This window comes from Siphateles boraxobius, unplaced genomic scaffold, assembly GCF_051911475.1.
Source record: "Siphateles boraxobius isolate OS27281-9 unplaced genomic scaffold, OSU_SipBor_1 7, whole genome shotgun sequence".
NCBI classification, from domain to species: domain Eukaryota; kingdom Metazoa; phylum Chordata; class Actinopteri; order Cypriniformes; family Leuciscidae; genus Siphateles; species Siphateles boraxobius.
In genome coordinates this window covers 4,695,731-4,716,963 of record NW_027509197.1, presented here as the reverse complement: position 1 = coordinate 4,716,963, position 21,233 = coordinate 4,695,731, and the positions used below count along the sequence as shown (strand labels likewise).

General features: G+C 38.4%; 2 protein-coding genes across 4 annotated transcripts in view; both read left to right on the top strand.

The window, feature by feature from the left end:
- LOC143723403 (activin receptor type-1-like) overlaps window positions 1-3,642 on the top strand; it is a 76,300-nt gene extending 72,658 nt beyond the window's left edge. For both annotated transcript variants that reach the window (XM_077215779.1, XM_077215780.1), the window contains 2 exons: window positions 83-213; window positions 1,965-3,642. In XM_077215779.1, coding sequence (XP_077071894.1) covers window positions 83-213; window positions 1,965-2,099 — 266 coding nt within the window. In that variant the 3' untranslated portion in view covers window positions 2,100-3,642. The remainder of the gene's footprint in view (window positions 1-82; window positions 214-1,964) is intronic.
- acvr1c (activin A receptor type 1C) overlaps window positions 2,902-21,233 on the top strand; it is a 213,647-nt gene continuing 195,315 nt past the window's right edge. For both annotated transcript variants that reach the window (XM_077215784.1, XM_077215783.1), the window contains exon 1: window positions 2,902-3,038. In XM_077215784.1, coding sequence (XP_077071899.1) covers window positions 2,975-3,038 — 64 coding nt within the window. In that variant the 5' untranslated portion in view covers window positions 2,902-2,974. The remainder of the gene's footprint in view (window positions 3,039-21,233) is intronic.

Here is a 21,233-nt window from a genome sequence, read left to right as displayed (position 1 = left end):
TGGTAATAAGATCTGATGATACTGGCTGATCATTATTTCTGTGTGATTTCCAAATGTGTTTTTGTCTTCACTGATTGTGCAGGTATTGTGGAAGATTACAGGCCCCCATTCCATGACGTAGTGCCGAGTGACCCAAGCTTTGAGGACATGAAGAAGGTGATATGCACAGACCAACAGAGACCAAACATCCCGAACAGATGGTTTTCAGATCCAGTAAGTACTGTACCTTCTCATATTCCTGTTCATATACCTTTATAAATCAAGTTAATCAGTCATGCTGTTTGTAAACACTAAATTTACATTCTTTGATGAAAATTACACTGTGTCTTAACAAGATCCAGTGGCAAGCAATTTGTCTTTTCGCATTGAATGCAACAATGCTGCCAATCAGAACATTTGAATAGAAATTACATGGTTATAGCTGGTTAGAAAACGGCTGTGTTAGCGGTATGAATCTTCATTGACCTTGTGATTCTATTATGATTGCAAAGTTAACAATTTGATTACAAAATGATTCTCACTGCTTATTGTCCTCCCAACTGTTTTTATTAATACACACTTGGGGTTAGCATTGTCGCATCAAAATTTCAGTAGCCATTACCAATACCAATGAAATGCAATGATTGTTGTTGCCAAAGATTACTAACTAAAGATAAAACATTATATTACAGTTCTATAACACTTCATTTTCCCTGTTTAAATACATTTAATATTAATTTATTTATACTACTAAATTATAAAATTACTTATTACTAATTACAAATGAATAATTAAAACAATTGTATGTAGTCAAGTAATTTTTCTACAAACTAAATTTAGCTTCAAAATATGCAAAAGTAAAGATTCATAAATGAAGAGCAAAGAAACACATTAAAAGCAATAAGCAAAGAGTTTGTTCAGCATGAGTGCTTTAAATATATAAAAGATTCCAGACAAGAGCAATGAGTGATGCAAGTGCATTTTAACTGCTCACACAGTCCCACACAGACCACACACACAGTGCACTTGACCATTTGAAAGTCTGTCAGTCAGTGAGTTTAATGGAAGTTTAGATACTTAGAGTTTTTGTGTGTGTGGAATTCACAGTAAGCTGAAGATGGTTGTCAGAATTAAAAGCAAAAAGTGCGGTTCCAAAATGATTTCAGGATCGATACGGCAGTTCTTAAGCTTCGATTCAGAATTGCTGAAGAAAGAATAATTTGCATCTGAGTTTTTTTTTTTCTCCCACCATAAGGCAGTATGGCATTTCAATCACAGTAATTTATGAGTGATATGCCCCAGTAAGTGTATACATTACAAAATAGTTATTTTTTGCCGGAAATACAATGTAAACATGGTTTTACATTTAACAACCATGCATTAATGGTTTTTATTGGATAATTAATTGAATTAAATACTTTCCACTTGAAAGGTATTAAATTTCATTTCATTTTTTAAATATAATGGCCTGATGGACAAACCAAAAAAGATTTTTCATTGTAACAAATGTATCATAATTCAAAATTTGATATAACAAATAAATGGATTAAAGTTAAACTAATATTATAAAATCAATTATTATTCTTAGTTTTCAGTCAAGTGACTGGCGCAGAGACCTGGAGGGCAAAACATCCATTGAACTGCAGCACAGGCCAGTTCATTTTCCGTCTGTTTCAAGCCATTAATATTTAGATCACCTCTCAAAAGAAGTCAGTATTTCAATCAATAAAAACATTGGAACATTCTAAAACATTCATTAATAAGGTGAATATTGATTTTGGTCTTTTAATATCACTGTGTTACTACATAAGTACTGGCGGGCAACAGAGGAGCCCTGTTTTGCCCTACAGGTGGATGTTTCTATGAGGGCGTGACGTCACGTGACACTCTTATTTCTTTCTATTGATGATTCCTACCTCCGTTGCTTTGTGTTTTTCATCCTCACATTGCTTGATTCAGTCTACTTTTTTGTTTTTATTTTTCAGACTTTAACATCAATCGGTAAACTCATGAAGGAATGTTGGTACCAGAATCCATCAGCCAGACTTACAGCATTACGCATCAAAAAGACTCTGACAAAAATTGGTAATTCTTTGGACAAAGTAAAAATGGACATATGAACTGCTTCCTTATGGAAGACCCTAAAGGCCTTTAACCATGCCCAGCAGATGTCTCATCTGGAGAACAAACCGGAAAAAGAGATTATCCTTAGTGCCCTTATAGAGGCACATCATATTTATTTTGAGTTTACAGTGGGGCATAATTCATTACAATTATTAAACGGATGAGAATGTGGCCTCAAATGCAAACTTAAAGTACCATAAAATCTTTATTTATAGAGACAGTTGCTGGAAATAAAGCAGTTGAAGTGAGAGGATGGTTCTTTTTTTGAGTTTGTTATATTTAAATTACTTCGTAATTTTTACATTTGAGGCCCTGAAGAACTCTCCGCAAACCCATGTAGATAATGTATATCCATACTCCTTAGGTTTTCTTATTATTTTCATAACAATTAAACATTTTTTTCCTCAAAAAAAAGTTGATTATTTAAAAAAAAAACTGGGGGGAAAATGTACTGTTAGATTTATCCATATGATCCACAATTAAGTATTCGTTGAAATAATGAACATCACATAATGGTCTTTTATTGCTTAAAAGCCATAAACTCGTTCCAGTAATTATTCATTCAAAATAAACAAATAAGTAAAAATTCTGTACTTCCTTTACTGAGGTTATTGTAGTTTCCCATTCATGCGGTTTAGGTTTGCTGGTGCACCCACCGCCCTTCCATCTCTGTCTTTCTCTCTTTGTAATCCTCTTACATTGAGCCACAGGAGGAGGAGCAATTAAGTCTCTCTCTACGTGTTCAGTAGGCTCTGGGATTTATTCAGAGTGGAGAAATGCTAGCAGTCACTGTGGAAATGCAGCAGATTAGAGTCATGGTCATTTTGTCTGTAAAGGTGGATGTAATGATGTGCGAAGAGTGACAGATGTCATGTCTTATCTCAGGTGCTCAGAAGTGGCGCTTTTACTCTTCATTTTTGTGGAACTCAATACAGGTACAGTTTCTTCCCTGTCAGCTCATTCTCTACTCTATTAAACTTGTTTTGAGACAAAATGGAGGTATATTTGCGACTGCAACATATGCAAGTAAAGTTAAGTTCATAGTCACAACAACATTGTGTGTAATCTTCTTACTGTATTTAGATGACTTACATTCTGTTATGATTATGCTTAACTTACTATTTTAGACGGAGTATTATGTAATGAACTGGTTAAAGTCAAAAGATCAAAACATTAGTTTCTGGTGGTGTTCACATGTGTGTCTAGTTCACAGAAAAGCACAGACAGGTGTTTACTCATTAAATACATCTTTAAAGGCTTACTCACACTGCACAGTCAAATGCCTACCAATGGTGTTTGTTTTTGCCAACGGAACATGTTCAATCTGCATTTGTCGGGTCGTGGAATGTCTGAGAAGTGATGTTCTGTAATCTGTTGATTGTCTGCATTGGTTAGTGTCTGTCTGCAGTGTGAGTTAGCTTAAAAAGGCATTTACTTTTCACAGTCATGAGAAAATGGCAAAATACAGTATGATATTTTTTTTCAATGCAGTTGGAATGAAAAGCAGCTGAAATAAATGAAAAGAGTTGTAAAATAAAACTTGTTTTTTTTAAACATTTATTGTGATTGTGAAAACATTTGGTAACTAAACAGAATTTCATTAAGTTTAATGACAACATGTTAAAATGTTTACATGACTTGTAGGCTACTGTTTTTATTAGTCCTTGACACAAATTTCACAATTTCAATTCATAAGCTTGTGATTTGATTCCGATATTCAATTTAAAATGATTCATTAGGATAAATATCAGGTCAAGTATCTACATGTTAATTTTTCTCAAGGAAAAAGTCTCTCAACTAATGCTGTAAACATAGGGAGACCTGTCAGCTGGTATTATTTTTAAAGGTTAAAGTGCTGATTGCAGTACCTCGTCAAAATAAGGTAAATACAACTAATAACCACATAGTCATATTTTAAAAGTAACACTTTAATATATCCTATAGGATAGCCTACATTAATGCGTTGCCAGTTAACCGTTAATATAGGACCTATAGCCTAATGTAAAATACGAGTAGCCTATACTCATATTACTATAGTATAATTAAACAACTATCACAATTTGGTGGACAGCTAAATCAACTTCATATTTAGCTCATGTAGTCTGTTTTAGCTAGGTTAGCATCCTATGATTTATTAATTTATTTTGCATGCGCAAAAAACTCAAAGCTTGATTCGGACATGCCAGATCGGTAAGCACATTATGTCGGTGTGAAATAATTAATTATAGAAATTTAGATATTAAATTTAAACCTCCAAATGCTCCAATCTCCTCAGTCCTCCAAAGATCCCGAAAAAAAGTCCGTTGATGCTTCAGTGACTACTTTACTCAGAGAACCTGTCAATCACAGCTGTCAATCATGACGCCGCACTGCCGTTTTTATAGCATCAAATAAAATCTAAAAACAAACTTATTTTAAAAACAGACACTTGAAGTTACATCAGCGTGATAAAAACGACAGAAATTATCTTTGGAAAAAGATATGTGAAGTGTAATTTAATTGTTTAGTTGGTCCAGACAGAGCTCTCACGTCCCGTTGAATCAGTAGCACCTCAATGCAGTACATGAGATCGACGGGGAGGAGTCGGATCAAGATCCAAGGGGTGGAGATGGGTAGGATTAGGGTTGGGTTTAGGGAACCATCTCCGTTGAATAACATGGGGAGGCGGGGTTTATGACCTATAACCCGGGGGCGATCGAGACGTGTTGGCTTCACTTTTCAGGCCTTGTGCGGCACGAAACTTAACCACCAGCAGGGGGCGGCAGGTCACCGTCTTATTGAGTGAGTTATTGAGTCATTTATTGAAATGATTCTTTCAAACTGCTGAATCGTTAAGGAATGAGGCAGTTGTTTATAAAAATAAAAACTCCACATGAATTTTTTAACCGCTCTATGTTCATTAAGTTTCTTTGTGTGATCTGCGCCCATTTGTTTCCATTTCTCCTCATGAAGCTGCGCGAGCCTCAACAGCACCAGTCAGCGGCTGTTTGCGGATTGGTTGGTAGTCCGAATGTCGGCAGATATTTTTTTAACGATAATAATTTAAAAATTAAAATACATTTTAAATGTAAAAATATTGTAAGTACACATCAATAGTCCAAGTTTAGAAAAACGTTTTTTATCAAAACTATAAAAAAGATTGCTGCATCTATTTTAGGTGTGCCAGCTGCCACTGTGGCACCATGGCTACGCCTATGTAACATTCTATGGTCTTTAAATGGCTTTCCTGAGGCATATGTAACGTTGCGTGACAATTTGTTCTCCAGCTGTTGACATCTTTGTTCGGTTGAACAAACAGATTCTGGTCTATTGACCACAGATTGATCGATTACATGAGACGTCGTACACTTCGGTAAGTTGTAGGCTGTTTCAACATACCTTCTAAAGCTCGATTTTTCTGTGAAAAAATGGATGTGTGGCATGAGCGTGATAACAGTGTCAATTGCGTTAATGTCACGCTGAATGTGTGAGATTTGGCATAAGGATAAGGATTTGTATAAAAATATAATGCAGGCATGTTATTTTTATGCTCAGAATACTGAGTGCTCAGAACCTCTTGCAAGCCAATCGGACTTGTCTCTCAGCCGCCTTGCGCACATAGATAAATTTATATTATATTAAGCTTGTTTTGAGGAAAACTCGATTGTATCTCTGTATCTACGTTACTATGATTGGAAATACATGTCATTTGTGTTTTAACAACGTTAAATATCTTTGCGGGAGAACTCAAAAGTTTATCGAGAGAATGCAAAAGATATGATTTTTTTTCTCCCATCCCAATTTTTTTTTCAACACCATGTCCCTTTAGGAGCTTCGTACATTACAGTAATATAATGAAATTTCAAAAATGCTATTAGCTTTTGAATATTTTTCTTAAGTTTTGACCACAAGGTGGCGCTTTCCCGAAACTTTCAAGGTACCGAGTACGGTACCTTAGCATCATGCCGAAGTGACTTACTAAGTTTTGTAAGGAAATGACAATGTAAAATATAGCATTATATATATATATATATATATATATATATATATATATATATATATAATTTATTATTTTATTTTTTTAAGGATGAAAAATTATTTTGTTGCACTAGAGCGACAAATTCAGAGACTCAAAATTTGCTGTGGTTAATGTTAAGACTGTCTTCTATGTGTGCCAAATTTTAAAGCTTTTCCACAAGCAGTTCTATGGGCTGCAGACTCAAGAGCGGAAGAATAAATATGGCCCATGTGGAGGATTAGTGATCCAGTTAAAATGAATCTTAAAAATGTGTTTTTAAAAGTAAAGTCCATCTTGAATCTTCACTGAAAGAAGGGTTTAATGAAACTGATTTGAACACACGGGGTGTAAAAAAAGTAGTTGTCTTTTAATAGAAATCTAATATTGTTAGATTGAAAGAGAAGTATTCGTTCGGGTCACGATGTCACTGTAGCTTTGCGCCACCATCTTTACAACCGACGGTCTCAGTAATGCCTGCAATATGTTGTGCAGTTGGCTGCAACAACAGCCGAAAGAGGAACCCCGAACTGGTATTTTATTCTATACCAAAAGAAAAGGATAGAAGAAATGTCTCATATTGTATGAATGTCTCATATTGTATGAATGTCTCATATTGTATCATGTCTCATCTTTCTGTGCACAAACACCCGACCCAAAGCTTGCAGCCATAGACCCCTAAACAGCGCGTGAGTAATGAATTGAGCTCTGTTTTGTGTCTGAATGGACAAATACACACAACATTATGTTTAAATGTCCGTTTTGGAGAGTATTCACGTAAAATATGTCGGTTATGTCTTAAACAGAGTTGTCATCCAATCTCTTTGGTAGAGAGAGACGAGGAAATCAAACAAACAAGCATGCAAATGGAAATTACTGCGGCTGGAAAAAGTATCTTGCTAAATTTTTTTTTTTCCGCGCGATTAATTGATTTATTGGCTATCGCGACAGGCCTAATCTAGATTAATGACAGCTAGCCGTGAGCCGTGGCTAACAGCTGGCAAGCTACCAGCTGTTAGCCACTTAGCTAGCTAACAACTCGCTACCTAGTCAGAGCAAACTACCACCAAAATCATACATTTGAATTTTTTTTAATAATACCTACATTTCCCATGATTAAATATAAATCCTTGGTGGCCAGGTGCCGCATTTTTACGTCTTTTACCCATGCAGCTACAGCATATTGATAGGCATCGGTACTCTTGAAAGCCTTCAAGTGATCCCCACTGTATGGGGAGGGGTTATGCACAAGATATATATATCATGGAAGGCAAAGTGGGGCAAGTCTGGGGCAGATAATGGACAAAAGAAAACTGGGGGTAACAAACAAGGATCGGAGCCTAAAATAAAAATTTTCTCCAGGTATCTGTCTCACTCTCTCTCATTCAAATGGGCAGTTTGGGCGGGCATACCGGGCGAGATCGGTCGTAAATATGGTGGCGTTCCATTTGGTAGTGACGTAAGTGGCATCTATGAATAAAAAAAACCCTGTATCATTTTTTTTTACTCTCATAAGGTAAGTGATCGTAATATCTGGTGTAAGTGAAAGGCCATTTTCATGTTTATATATTTTTTTCTGTAATGTAGCCTTCTAACATTGTTTGGTCCGTCATTAGAACAGCCACATCTGAACAAGTGCATCGCATTACGTTTTCATCAACTTGCTGGTTGTAAAGTTTATTGTAGCTATGTGGGCACTCTATTTAAGACAGTAGGGTGCAGTGGGCCATCAATGCTCGGTTGTACTGTGTTCAATGGGTTTACACTTTCAGAGCATAATTCAATTAAATTCACATTTATGACATATAGAAAATTGTAGCATTGTTGCATGTTGATTCAGAGTTTGCGTCATCTGAAGTCTTGGCAGGAGTTGGGGCCGTCTCTTCACAGGTGTTGGGCATCTGAAGTCTTCATAATAGGCTGGATCCAAACTGGAGCTGACATACTGGATGGGCATCCCGAGATAAAAAAGAAAAGCAAATGGAAAATAATTAGCGTAGCAGCTGTTCATAACATTAAGCAACGATAATCATGTGCATTTGATCTGATATAACTGGAGTATAAAGTTATTAGAAATTAATTATATAAATGGTTGCCTAAAGAGATGTGTCTTAAAGGAGAACTCCGGGCAATTTTTAAGTTAATCTTGATCGTTATACCTTTGTGAGTACTGTCTATAGAAAAAAAACGAACCGGATTGGTGATTGCAACACAGAGCTGTTTCCGCAAATGCCCAGAGCTCCCCCTCAGCTAAAACGGGAGTTATGGGGGCATATACATAAAGAGTGTCTTTGTGCCTCTTAACAGACACAAAATGCAATTAAAATGTCTGTCCAACATGAACAGGGCCCTTTCATGTGAACAAGATGCGTTTAGAAACTTAGCCATTGTTTAAATTCACCTAAATAGTGTTTTAGACAACTAGCTGTAGTCTCGCGCTGAAGTCCCATGGGAACTCCGTTGTAGCCAAAGGTAAATAGCAGTGTGTAGGTGAAGAATTGGTTCGCGTTTGTGTCGTACAAGGATGACTACACAGACAAAACACAGCGCCCAAATGGAAGGATAAATAAAGTTTACATTATACCTCCACAGTGGTTGCACGTGTCTTCGTCCATGGAATCGCTTTTTTCTTCTACCGGCTCCGCTGTTTTGTGTCTGTGTAATCATCCTTGTCAAAGTGTTCGCTGCAAATGCGGTAATCTTTAGCGTGTAGCACTTGTATGGGAGTTTGCGCATCAAGTTGAAGTACAACTAGACACAACTGCAGAATCTCGAGGTCATGGAAAGGAAGACGATGAAAATAAGTTCTTTTATTTTCGCATTCTGTTGCCATAATTCGGAACGGCACAAACGCGAACCATTTCTTGAACCGGTGAATTGAAACGAACTGTCCGAAAGAACCGGTTCGCGGAAAAGAACCGGACTTTCCATCACTACTATTTACCTTTGGGTACAACTGAGTTCCCACAGGACTTCAGCGCGAGACTACAGCTAGCCATCTAAAACACTAATTAGGTGAATTTAAACAATGGTTGTTGCTAAACGCATCTTGTTCACATGTAAGGGCCCTGTTCATGTTGTACAGACATTTTAATTGCATTTTGTGTCTGTTAAGAGGCACAAAGACACTCTTTATGTATATGCCCCCATAACTGCCGTTTTAGCTGAGGGGGAGCTCTGGGCATTTGCGGGAACAGCTCCGTGTTGCAATCACCAATCCGGTTCGTTTTTTTTCTTTTCTATAGACAGTACTCACAAAGGTATAACGATCAAGATTAACTTAAAAATTGCCCGGAGTTCTCCTTTAAATCTAGATTTAAAGAGGGAGAGTGAATATGAGCCCCGAACATTATCAGGAAGGCTATTCCAAAGTTTAGAAGCCAAATGTGAAAATGCTCTCCCTCCTTTAGTGGACTATTATTTAGATATCCTAGGTATTACTAGAAGCCCCAAACTTTGTGATCTTAAAGAATGTGATGGATTATAAGGCAATAGAAGATCAGTTAAATGCACAGGAGCTAAACCATTTAGGGCTTTATAGGTCAGTTGTAGCTAATACTTTGTAATTGATATGAAACTTAATAGGTAGCCAGTGTAGAGATGATACAATTGGTGACATATGATCATATTTTCTTGACCTAGTAAGAACTCTAGCAGCTGCATTTTGGACTAATTGTAGCTTGTTTATTGAGGATGCAGGACAACCAGCTAGTAATGTATTACAGTAATCTAGTGGTCCGTAGCTTATCTATGTTTCTGAGGTGGAAGAAGGCTGTTTTGTAACATGAAACATATTAGACAGCAACTTGTCTTTCGAAAAGCATAACACGCAGGTCTTTAACTGAAGAGGATGAAGTTACAGTACATATTTCTAAATGCAAATTGTATTCTAAGAGATTCTGTCTTCAGGTTTTTAGTCCAATAAGTAATACCTCAGTCTTATCTGAATTTAATTACAGGTCATCCAATACTGTATATCATTAACACACTCTAACAACTTGGATAATCTTGAGATTTCCTCTGGGCGAGATGAAATGTATAACGGAGTATCATCGGCATAACAGTGGAAACTAATTCCATGTTTTCTTATAATATTACCAAGAAAATCGTGTCCATACCGCTAGTCATTTCTTCTAGTTCATTTGTGTGTTTGGGTACATTTAGCAGCTACTGTACCTGGCCTATAACGCGGCACGACATGGCAAATTTCAGCAGTATGCAAGTTACAAGGTAGTGAGCAGTGGCATCATCACTTTGCGGTAGAATATCTATATCAGTAGTATTGGCTCCATGTGATATAATTAAATTTAGTGTATGATTTAAACAATGAGTGGGTCTATTGCCATTTTGCTTTACCCCAAAGGAGTTTAGTACATCTGTAAATGCAGCCCCTAACGCATAATTTTTTAATCTACGTGAATGTTAAAATCACAGATAATCAATGCTTAATTGACGTTGACCAATAGGTCAGAGAGATAATCTGCAAACTCTTTCAGGAAATCAACATAGGGCCCTGGAGGTCTATATACAGTAGCCAAAGGAAGAGATAGTAGGATTTTTTTTTAAAATCCTGTGTCCTGTTTTCTGAGTAACATTAAGAATATCTCTATAGATAGTGTCAACACTGCCTCAATGACGAATCAGACGGGGCTCGTGTTATAACAGTAGCCTGGTGGAGGAGACTCATTAAAACCGAAATAATCATTTGTTTTAAGCCAGGTTTCAGTCAGACAGAGTACATCAAAACTATTATCTGTGATCATTTACAATAACTGCCTTAGGTGTGAGCGATCTAATGCTTAGGAGACCTAGCTTTAAAAATTGTTTTGTTCACTAATTTTGAGATCATCATTATCTTCTTCCGCTTATCCTGGGTCGCGGGGGCAGCAGTCTAAGCAGAGACGCCCAGACTTCCCTCTTCCTAGACACTTCCTCCAGCTCTTCCGGGGGAATACCGAGGCGTTCCCAGGCCAGTCGGGAGACATAATCCCCCCACATAATCCTCCCGGTTGGATGCGCCCTGAACACCTTTTCGGGAAGGCGTCCAGGAGGCATCCGGAACAGATGCCCGAGCCACCTCAGTTGGCTCCTCTCGATGTGGAGGAGCAGCGGCTCTACACTGAGCTCCTCAAGAGTGACCAAACTCCTCACCCTATCTCTAAGGGAGCGCCCTGCCACCCTGCGGAGAAAGCTCATTTCGGCCACCTGTATCCGGGATCTTGTACTTTCGGTCATGATCCACAGCTCATGACCATAGATGATAGCAGAAACGCAGATCGACCGGTAAATCGAGAGCTTCGCCTTGCAGCTCAGTTCCTTCACCACGACAGACTGGTACATCAACCGCATTACTGCAGAAACTCTACCGATCCGTCTGTCGATCTCCCGTTCCATCCTTCCCTCACTCGTGAACAAGACCCCAAGATACTTGAACTCCTCCACTTGAGGCAGGAACTCTCCACCAACCTGAAACGAGCAAGACTCTTTAATTTTGACATTTTCTGGTTTAATCACGATCATTTTTTTCTCGAGATCGCATAGTAGATTTATTGTTTGACCTCACTAATCAAGGAATAGACAGAGTTTATATACATCGTACTACACTTGCACTTCTATCAATTAAGTGGGTATAACTGTGATTTCTTGAAGATGTTGTCTGACACAAGATCCGCTCCGATTCAGCTGGGGTGCAGGCCATTAGCACGGAAGAGCCTGGGTCGCTTTCAGAAAAGATTCCAAATATTTACAAATAGAAGTTTCTGTTCATTACACCATGACATTTACCATTCATTTAGAGCAAATAATCTATTGAACCTTTCATGACAAGCACAAGCAAACAGGCCCTGTCTACACCTAGTAGTAAGATGCGTTGTGGTCAATCGGACCACAAGTAGACAGGGTAGACACATACCCATTTACACCTGGTATTTTAATCTGTCTCTTTTGTCCACTTTCATCCACTTCTGTCCTGATTTCTTCGAGGGGAGGGTCTATGGAGGGGTATATATATATATATATATATATATGTATACATAAAAGGTCTGGGGCCTGTATATATATATATATATGACCATGGTGAACGCAGTGAGTGTTAGAAATCAGGTGTCCAATCAGGTGCTTGGGTCTTCAGCCGACAAAGTTTAAATTCAGTCTGGCTAGTGCGCTTCCACAATGTTTAGGCGTTAGATCAGTAGGCAGAGAGTAGGCAATATTTTTAACTGACTGGCAACTTGAAAAATGTTTTGTTGGGGTCTATAAAAGTTAAACATTCAATGATTTATACACATTTCTCAGATTTATATGTACCTTAATTATATAAAACGATACTGTCATTACACCATAGTTATACAAAGGAACTATATCAATGCTTTTATTTTAATTCAAAAGATTAGGCTTAAAAGATTTGTTATCCTGTGGCTAGTAGACTATTAATAGCACAGCCTTCATATTTCAATTGAAATGGCTGATAGTTTAGAAATTGTTGTTAGCTTCCTGAGCATCAAAAACTAACTACAAACTACTATCACATCTCACCTGTGAGAAACTCGAGACCGGTCATTATCATTCAGGGCACCACAGTGGCGGTAAGCCTAAATAACCCTATGTAAAAAATACGCTTTTTATCACCAAATGACAAATAACTGATACATAACTTCAATCAGTAAATAAATAAATAAAAATGAAAATAGTGTTATAATCTGTATCATTTTTTCATGTTGTATAGCATCGCTGAAGTATTGAGTACCATATTATCCACAGATTCCAAATCTTTTTCAAAAGTTGAAATCCACTAAACAGGCTACAGAAAGGATTACTTTGCAACGGTTTGATATTAGTTCTGCTTTTAAAGCATGCTTGGATGGCAGAAACTGCTTCTGGTGCCAAAGACTTGTCACGTTTTCTCAAAAATAATCTAGGCAGCAACTCCAAACACTTTCAACATAAACATGCAAAAATGAGCAATTAATCTTTACCTAAACAGCTATCAATTAAATATCTGGGGCCTGTACTATGATGGTAGTTGAACAAACTCAGGGTTACAGGATTAGTTTAGAGTTGAAAAAACCAAACCAATCCAACCAGGCTTTGTTGGTACCATGATGCTGATCATCAACTTCCTGTCAACTCAGGCTTTGATCCTGAGTTTAGGAGTTTAAGTGTGACATCAGTAGCGAACAGCCAATCACATGTTGAGAGAGTGAAACTGAGATTAATTTCTCGCGAGAGAAGCAGCGCAATTCACTTATTAAATAATTATTAAAATAGTAAGAATTTAAACAAATTTACGCAGCAAGAAGAAAACAGCTGTCTAAAAGTCTCGCTACTGTATATCAGTGCAAGTAAAAGTTGTGAAGTTATTTTATACAGCTGATAAAGGTATAGAGAGAATTGAACATTTAAACTCACATGTAGTCATTTTATAGCTTCATCTATTGATGCTAAAGCGTATTTATATTACCTTTATATATTTATTCATTTAAACTGCGTATTAATAATTGATTAACTAAAATTGTACATGTGTGATTGATAAAGGGTATAATAATTACATAATATCTAAATCATACAAATTTATTATTCTAAATAAGCATCACTAAAAAACAGACGATTTTGTCTGTAAAAATCATCTGCTATGTAGTGACCTTTAATTTGGAGTAGACACAGGTGGAGTGACTTTATCGCATCAGACATGTCACTTTGCTCACAGCTAATTGGTCCAAGTTTGGTTTGCAACCTCTTACCTAGAACATAACCTGCCCCGGACCAGGTTAGCCGTGGAGCGTAAGTTTCTATGGCGATGAACACTGCTAAAAGCCAAACCACTTTCATGGTCCCTAAAACCCAGGGTTGACGCAAACTAAACTGAAACATAGCTGGCTAGCCACCTAAACCGGCTTCATGGAATAGGCCCCTGCTCCGTAAGAGGTATGTGTTTATAGTCATTATTTACATGTATTTATTCTAGTAACCTTTGTACACATGGCAAAATTGGGTGTCATTCGACTTGATATGCCACACTGAATGTAAAGAGGCCAGTGTCATGATTTTTGGACAAACTGTACTGTTTTGATGACAACTGATGCCGAAACACTCTCTATCTATATCTGTAAGAGGTGCTTGTGAATTATAGATGTTTAAACATCGCTTTCACTTAAAAAGGGCAATTGCATGAATAATAAAGTGTGTTTGCGTGTGTTGATTTAACTCCTTTCTTTAGATATTTGAGTTGTGCACAAAAACAAATATATTAAAGGTTACATCAGAATGCAATGATCTTTTTTTTTTTAATGATGTTGTCACATATCGAACAGTACCTACAATAGGTAAATGCAAGTTTTTCTCTGGATGTGCAAGACATAACCTCCCCTTTTGGTTTGGGCAGCATATTCCAGATAGCATCATAAGATTTATGATCTTAGGTTCAAGAGTACATCTGAGCACTTTGGAGAGAGAGCAGCCAGATGCAGTCTGTTATGTTTGCACTACATCTGCATGATTAATATATTGGTTGACAGGTGTTAAGGTTGTAACATTATTTTAATAGAAGTTCTGTCTAAAATTAATTCGTTTTCATTTTGAAAGACTACATGGAAGTGACCATTTTTTCATGATGCAGTTTAAAGGGGTGGTAAAACGCATTTTTTCGAAGGCTTGATTGTGTTTGTGGGGTGCACTGTAACATGTGTTCATGCTTCGTTTTTTAAAAATTGCATTATTTTTCATATATTTTACCTTTATTCTACACTGCTCTTCCCCTCCTTGTAAAAACGGTCTGATGGTTCCCTGGTTCTGTGAAGCCAGTCCCTCAAAACTACGCAATGGGCTCAGATTGGTTAGCTGGCTCAGTGTGTTGTGATTCGCTAACTGTCTAGTGCACATCTCCCGGAAACGTCACGCCCCGTACCTTTACCGGTAGTTTGCTATGGTAGTTTGTGCTTTGGTGTATTATAAACAAGGGCGTCAATAAAACCAAATCAAACACAGAACCATGTTTAGCATGCCTGTAGATAAACAAGCATGTAGACAACATAAACATACATAGATAAAGCTCTAATCAAAGAATAATTTACACAAATTCCAAGTTCGCTGTTGAGATTAAAAAAAAAGTTTAGGTGTTTGTCAGATAACGTTAAGTATGAATGAGCATACCAAACCAGCAGAGCCAAACAGCGTTGTCATTTGTTTACTTCCTTGCTACAACGTACAATTAACAATACAAACTATTATAGGAAAACACATAGATGAAAAATAAATCATCCTTACAGGTTGTGGCTCGTAAACAAAAGCTTCTGTTTTTAAAGTTGGAACTGCTCCATCTTTCTGGACAAGCCGATGTGCGAATCATGCATTGAAATCGCCACGATTGTGGAAGCTCATGTGCAGCACAGAGTGCGAGATTTGGGTCATAATTATGAGGGACCGAGTTAAAAATAAATTTTAACCATTGATCCCTAACTGGTCCCTAGGAAGGCTGAACAAAGCGGACCTGCAATCCGGATGAAAATAACAGCAGCGCTTCGACGGCATTGCGACAACTCATCTCCAAAACAGCAATATAAAATGGCCTCGCCCCGCTTAAAGGTGACCTATAATTCAAAATTGAATTTACCTTGGTATAGTCAAATAACAAGAGTTCAGTGCATGAACATGACATAGAGTGAATCTCAAACTGGACTGTTTTCGCGTTCTCATTTAATTCACGTTTATGAAAAACACCCCTGAAAAACGGTCGGTTCTCCACACAATACCGACTGTGACGCAATAGTCGGGATCATTAATATGTACGCCTCCAAATATTTGCATAATGCCAGCCTCAATGCCAGGCGGAACTGCGCAGCCGAAGCATGGCAGTTGCTCAGTGTGGATGTACACATGAACACAAGAGTATTTTTTAGTTCACCGACTGTTTCCTCAACTTGGGCCAATACAGAGCTGGCCTCGGATCGAGCTACCAAGCAACACTTTCTGATGTGTAATTGTTCAAGTCCAGACAGGTAATCTTTCTCTCAAAATCGTTCAATACTGTTTATGCATCAGTAAGTCAAGCCAGTGACTAAAATATCAGCTTCACATCGTTTCTTTTAGTAGGATGAAAATAATCGTATTTAAATTGTGAACAAATTATATACAGAAAGCGATCAAAGAACAATCTTTCCACACAGCGCGAGTTTATCTGGACACTTGCCAAACTCGTTATGAAATCAATGGCGCACGTTACTGCACAACGAAGCTCTTACTATATGTGACCAGTCACGGAAACTAGGGACACAAGTCGGTTCTGGGGCATTTTGAGTTATTCATAGATTCTGAGAGTATAATATCCAAGCTTTCCAACGATGTGTAACATGTGGAAATCTGATAATATTTGGAGAAGTTGTGGCCATTTTAAAGTAGGCACTTAAAAAAGCTCAAAGAGGAGAAAACGAGCTAAAGATTGTGCAGTTCTCACCTGTCTCTGCTGCTGGGGGTGACAATAGGGCTCATTTACATCTCATTTAGATAAGCCATACCCCCTGTAAAGCTCCTCCATGTGCTTTACAGCTTTTTTTACACTTCGAATGAGTGCACTTCTGCCGCACTAGGCGAAAAACAATTGTGCTGCCCCTCTATTTGCAACGTACCAGCAACAACACACAAAGACCAATAATGCCATATAGCCTGCATATAACGCGAAACCAGCAACAACACATAAAGACCAATATGCCATATACATATAACGCAAAACCAGCAACAACACACAAAGACCAATATGCCATATAGCCTGCATATAACGCAAAACCAGCAACAACACACAAAGGCCAATATGCCATATACATACAGTATAACGCAAAACCAGCAACAACACACAAAGACCAATATGCCATATACATATAACGCAAAACCAACAACAACAAACAAAGACCAATAAGCCATAGGCCTACATATAGCGCAAATAGTACGCAACGCTCGTGTGCCCAAAATGTCAACAATATTAAAGTTTATGTAGGAGGCAAATGCCTGCTGGCATTTTTCTTTAAGAAGTCATTTCTGCAATTTTCCAAATAATCACATTTCACCTCCTCAAATTACTGTTGCAAATCTCTTTACACCACTTTCTTATGTGCGTATACACACACAAATGAAATGTCCGCAAGCACATTATATCATCAGCAGGTTCAGCATCTTAAATAACGACTAAAGAGCAAATGAAGCTTAACTTACATTTCAGAAACACGCACGGCAGGCCTTCATCGCAGCAGCAAAGGTCTTAACTGCATCCTCTATTTCGATTCTCCGTCACATATGAAACAGCCAGCCACCGCTGTCAGCGAGCCGAGCCGCCGTATTGAAGCACTGAGGGCGAGCGCGCTGCGCCCATACCTCCGGTTCAGTTTCCCGAGCCCACGAAGTGCGGCGAAAACATTTTCGGTGTAACTGCCAGACGGTTCATCTCGTCTGCGACAATCTTTGCGGCATCCATCTTCATTGAATTTTGATATCAGAGAGAGCTGGCCAGAGCACAGCATAATAAGTAGCCATGTGGTTGACTTGGAGGGCGGGGGCAAAAGCGCCGGGTTATTCAGTATGGAAATACACACAGACAATGACACGCCACGCCCCTACTGCATGCTAGAATCTCCGAAAACAAGCCGATTTCAACCTCAAAATGTAAGCTTTTAAATATACCAATACTGCTATCTCAAACATGGAGAGGCTTCTTCGTGATTTCAATTAACAGATTCTCCAAAAAATTGAAAATCACCAATTTTGAAAAAAAACTCTTCTTTCTCATTTTGCTCGAAAGTTGTGCTGCCGACTTGTGTCCCTGGTTTCTGTGACGGGTCACATATTTACATAATCGTGTTTGCATTGGTGAAAGCATTAGAGAGTGCAGAAACTGCTTTGCAATGATAAGATCTTCATTCTCGCGATCAACACACTGTCATCTGCTCAATGCTCATCACGGCAACATTTTATGTCATGGGAATAGATCTAAATACTTTAAACCATCTCACCATTCGTTAATCTCGATAGCTGTTATAGTAAAAACGTATAATAGCAGTAGTAAAAGTATTCGGGAGAGAGTTTCACATCTAATGCGTAGCTATTTCATATGCAAGCATGTCAGCCAATCACAGCAGTGGCCGCGGTTACACTAAATCCCACACCAGACACGCCCCTTCAAACAGAGTGTTCAAATCAGAGGCTAAAAGCAGGCTAGGAAAAATGCCATTTATTTCTAAATTATGATTATTTTTTATCTAAAAAACATACTAACATTATAAGGGTAACCCAGGAAACATTATAAAATAATAAAAAAAAACATTCTAGGGCACCTTTAAGTATTGTCGTCGGAGGGGTTTATGTAAATAATGGCATATGCTGACGTCAGCAACTCCCGAGGAATGTAGTGTAGTCCAAAACCGGTCGTTTGCTGTAGTCCTTAGAAATTGATATTTTTAAAAGCAAATATCTTCCTTTGCTTTGAACTTTGAGCGCTGTAACTTTGCAGATGTTGTTTATGCTCAAAAAGCAACATTACACACTAGCTAAAGTTAGAAAAGTGAAATCGTGTTTTACCACCCCTTTAAAGTTCTGCTACTCTACAGCAATTTGTTTGTCTTTTTTCTTTCAACATTACATTTAGAAATAAATTATACATTTTTATATGCTTTATATAATAGTCAATGCACCCCTATATCAGGTGAAATATAGGTGAACACACCTATATTTGTAGACCTCAATTGAAAAGAAATGTGTGTTTGTGACAGCAGAAAGAGGCAGTAAGTGCATATAGAGCCATGCAGGTGTGTTACAGACAGCCTTAGATTATACTAAGCTGCATTATAGAGCTTTTCACTACAGTGTGAGAGTAAGAACCTGCTTACATAACTTAAAAACCTCCCATCACATGGCACAAATAGCAACGGGCCATGGGTTCTATTAATATAGGTTAACAAGATTACTTATGTATTCCGCTGATTTGTTTAAGGATATTTGTTGTTAGGCTATAGAGTGGTGCAGGGAGGATGTCAATTTGTTGGCTAACTACAAGGAGGTTAGCATCACTGGTTCCCTCGAAAAAGACCCAACAGGATTTTCACATTGTCTTTAGGATTATCACAAAAAAATAAGCTCTGTGATCAACAAAAAAACAGGGGTTTTATCCAGGTTGAGCCGGGGAAAAAAACCTAGGACTAGTTCACGAAAGTTGGTTTTTGAAATAATCTCCAATATCCAAACGATTCGATTGATGGCGGCAGTCCTAGAGCCAAAGTTCTACCATGCGGTATATGAATGTAGTGGTCATGTGCCAAAAATCGCGTGGTACACAATCCTGAAAAACAAATATATTAAAGGTTACATCAGAATGCAATGATAATGTTTTTATGATGTTGTCACATATCGAACAGTAGCTACAATAGGTAAATGCAAGTTTTTCTCTTGATGTGCAAGACATAACCTCCCCTTTTGGTTTGGGCAGCATATTCCAGTTAGCATCATAAGATTTATGATCTTGGGTTCAAGAGTACATCTGAGCACTTTGGAGAGAGAGCAGCCAGATGCAGTCTGTTATGTTTGCACTACATCTGCATGATTAATATATTGGTTGACAGGTGTTAAGGTTGTAACATTATTGTAATAGAAGTTCTGTCTTAAATTAATTAGTTTTCATTTTGAAAGACTACATGGAAGTGACCGTTTTTTCATGATGCAGTTTAAAGTTCTGCTACTCTACAGCAATTCGTTTGTCATTTTTTCTTAAAAGAAAAAACGCGAAGGCGCTCTCCGATGGCCGATTTCTTTCTAATTTCTCACAGGCCTCCAGGGCCTTGAGCCAAACAGGCCCAGCAAATTTTGTTCCGATTGTTTTCCGTTAACCTTGTCTGATAGCTACTCAAAATTCATTGGCCGCCGCCGGACGTGTTTTTTGAGATTTTTTCTTTTTTTTGAGAAAAGGGTGGCTTGCCTGCTTCAGGTTGGTGGAGAGTTCCTGCCTCAAGTGGAGGAGTTCAAGTATCTGGGGTTTTGTCCACGAGTGAGGGAAAGATGGAACGGGAGATCGACAGACGGATCGGTGGAGTTTCTGCAGTAATGCGGTTGATGTTCCAGTCTGTCGTGGTGAAGGAGCTGAGCTGCAAGGCGAAGCTCTCGATTTACCGGTCGATCTGCGTTTCTGCTATCATCTATGGTCATGAGCTGTGGGTCATGACCGAAAGGACAAGATCCCGGATACAGGTGGCCGAAATGAGCTTTCTCCGCAGGGTGGCAGGGCGCTCCCTTAGAGATAGGGTGAGGAGTTTGGTCACTCTTGAGGAGCTCAGTGTAGAGCCTTCTCCGCAGGGTGGCTGGGCGCTCCCTTAGAGATAGGGTGAGGAGTTTGGTCACTCTGGAGGAGCTCAGTGTAGAGCCGCTGCTCCTCCACATCGAGAGGAGCCAACTGAGGTGGCTCAGGCGCCTTCCCGGGGAGGTGTTCCGGGTGCGTCCCACCGGGAGGAGACCCCGGGGAAGACCTAGGACACGCTGGAGAGATTGTCTCCCGGCTGGCCTGGGAACACCTCGGTATTCCACTGGAAGAGCTGGAGGAAGTGTCTAGGGAGAGGGAAGTCTGGGAGTCTCTGCTTAGACTGCTGCCCCCGCGACCTGGCCCCGGATAATCGGAAGATAAATGGATGGATGGCTGGACTTTATTCATGAGTTCACACGTAGGCCAGTAATCAGATAGAGTATGCGTATTTGCCGTGCTGTCCAAAGGGGAGGACTCCGAGCTCAGAATCCTATTACACTCATTCAGTTGATTAACTCCTTCCGTGATAATTTGGTTGATTATCTGAACGTGCTCCTCCTGACCTTTGTTAATAAAATAAAATTTAGTGAAAAAGTTATATCAATGTGTAAAACTGAATTTAGTTCTCCAAAACTGGGGTGAATTTAGATTAATTCAAAAACTCGATGAAACAAGTCTTCATTAATTTAAACGACTTTTTACATAGTAAATTCATTTAAAATAGTAAAAAAATGTAAAGAAGAATGGTTGATAACATTTTAGACATTTGTAAATGGACTCATTTATAACATTAAATAGAACATTTTGTCAGAACCTCAAGTAAATTAAGTGTTATTTTGTTTAGTTTAGGTTTGTTTTCAGAACCGTGAT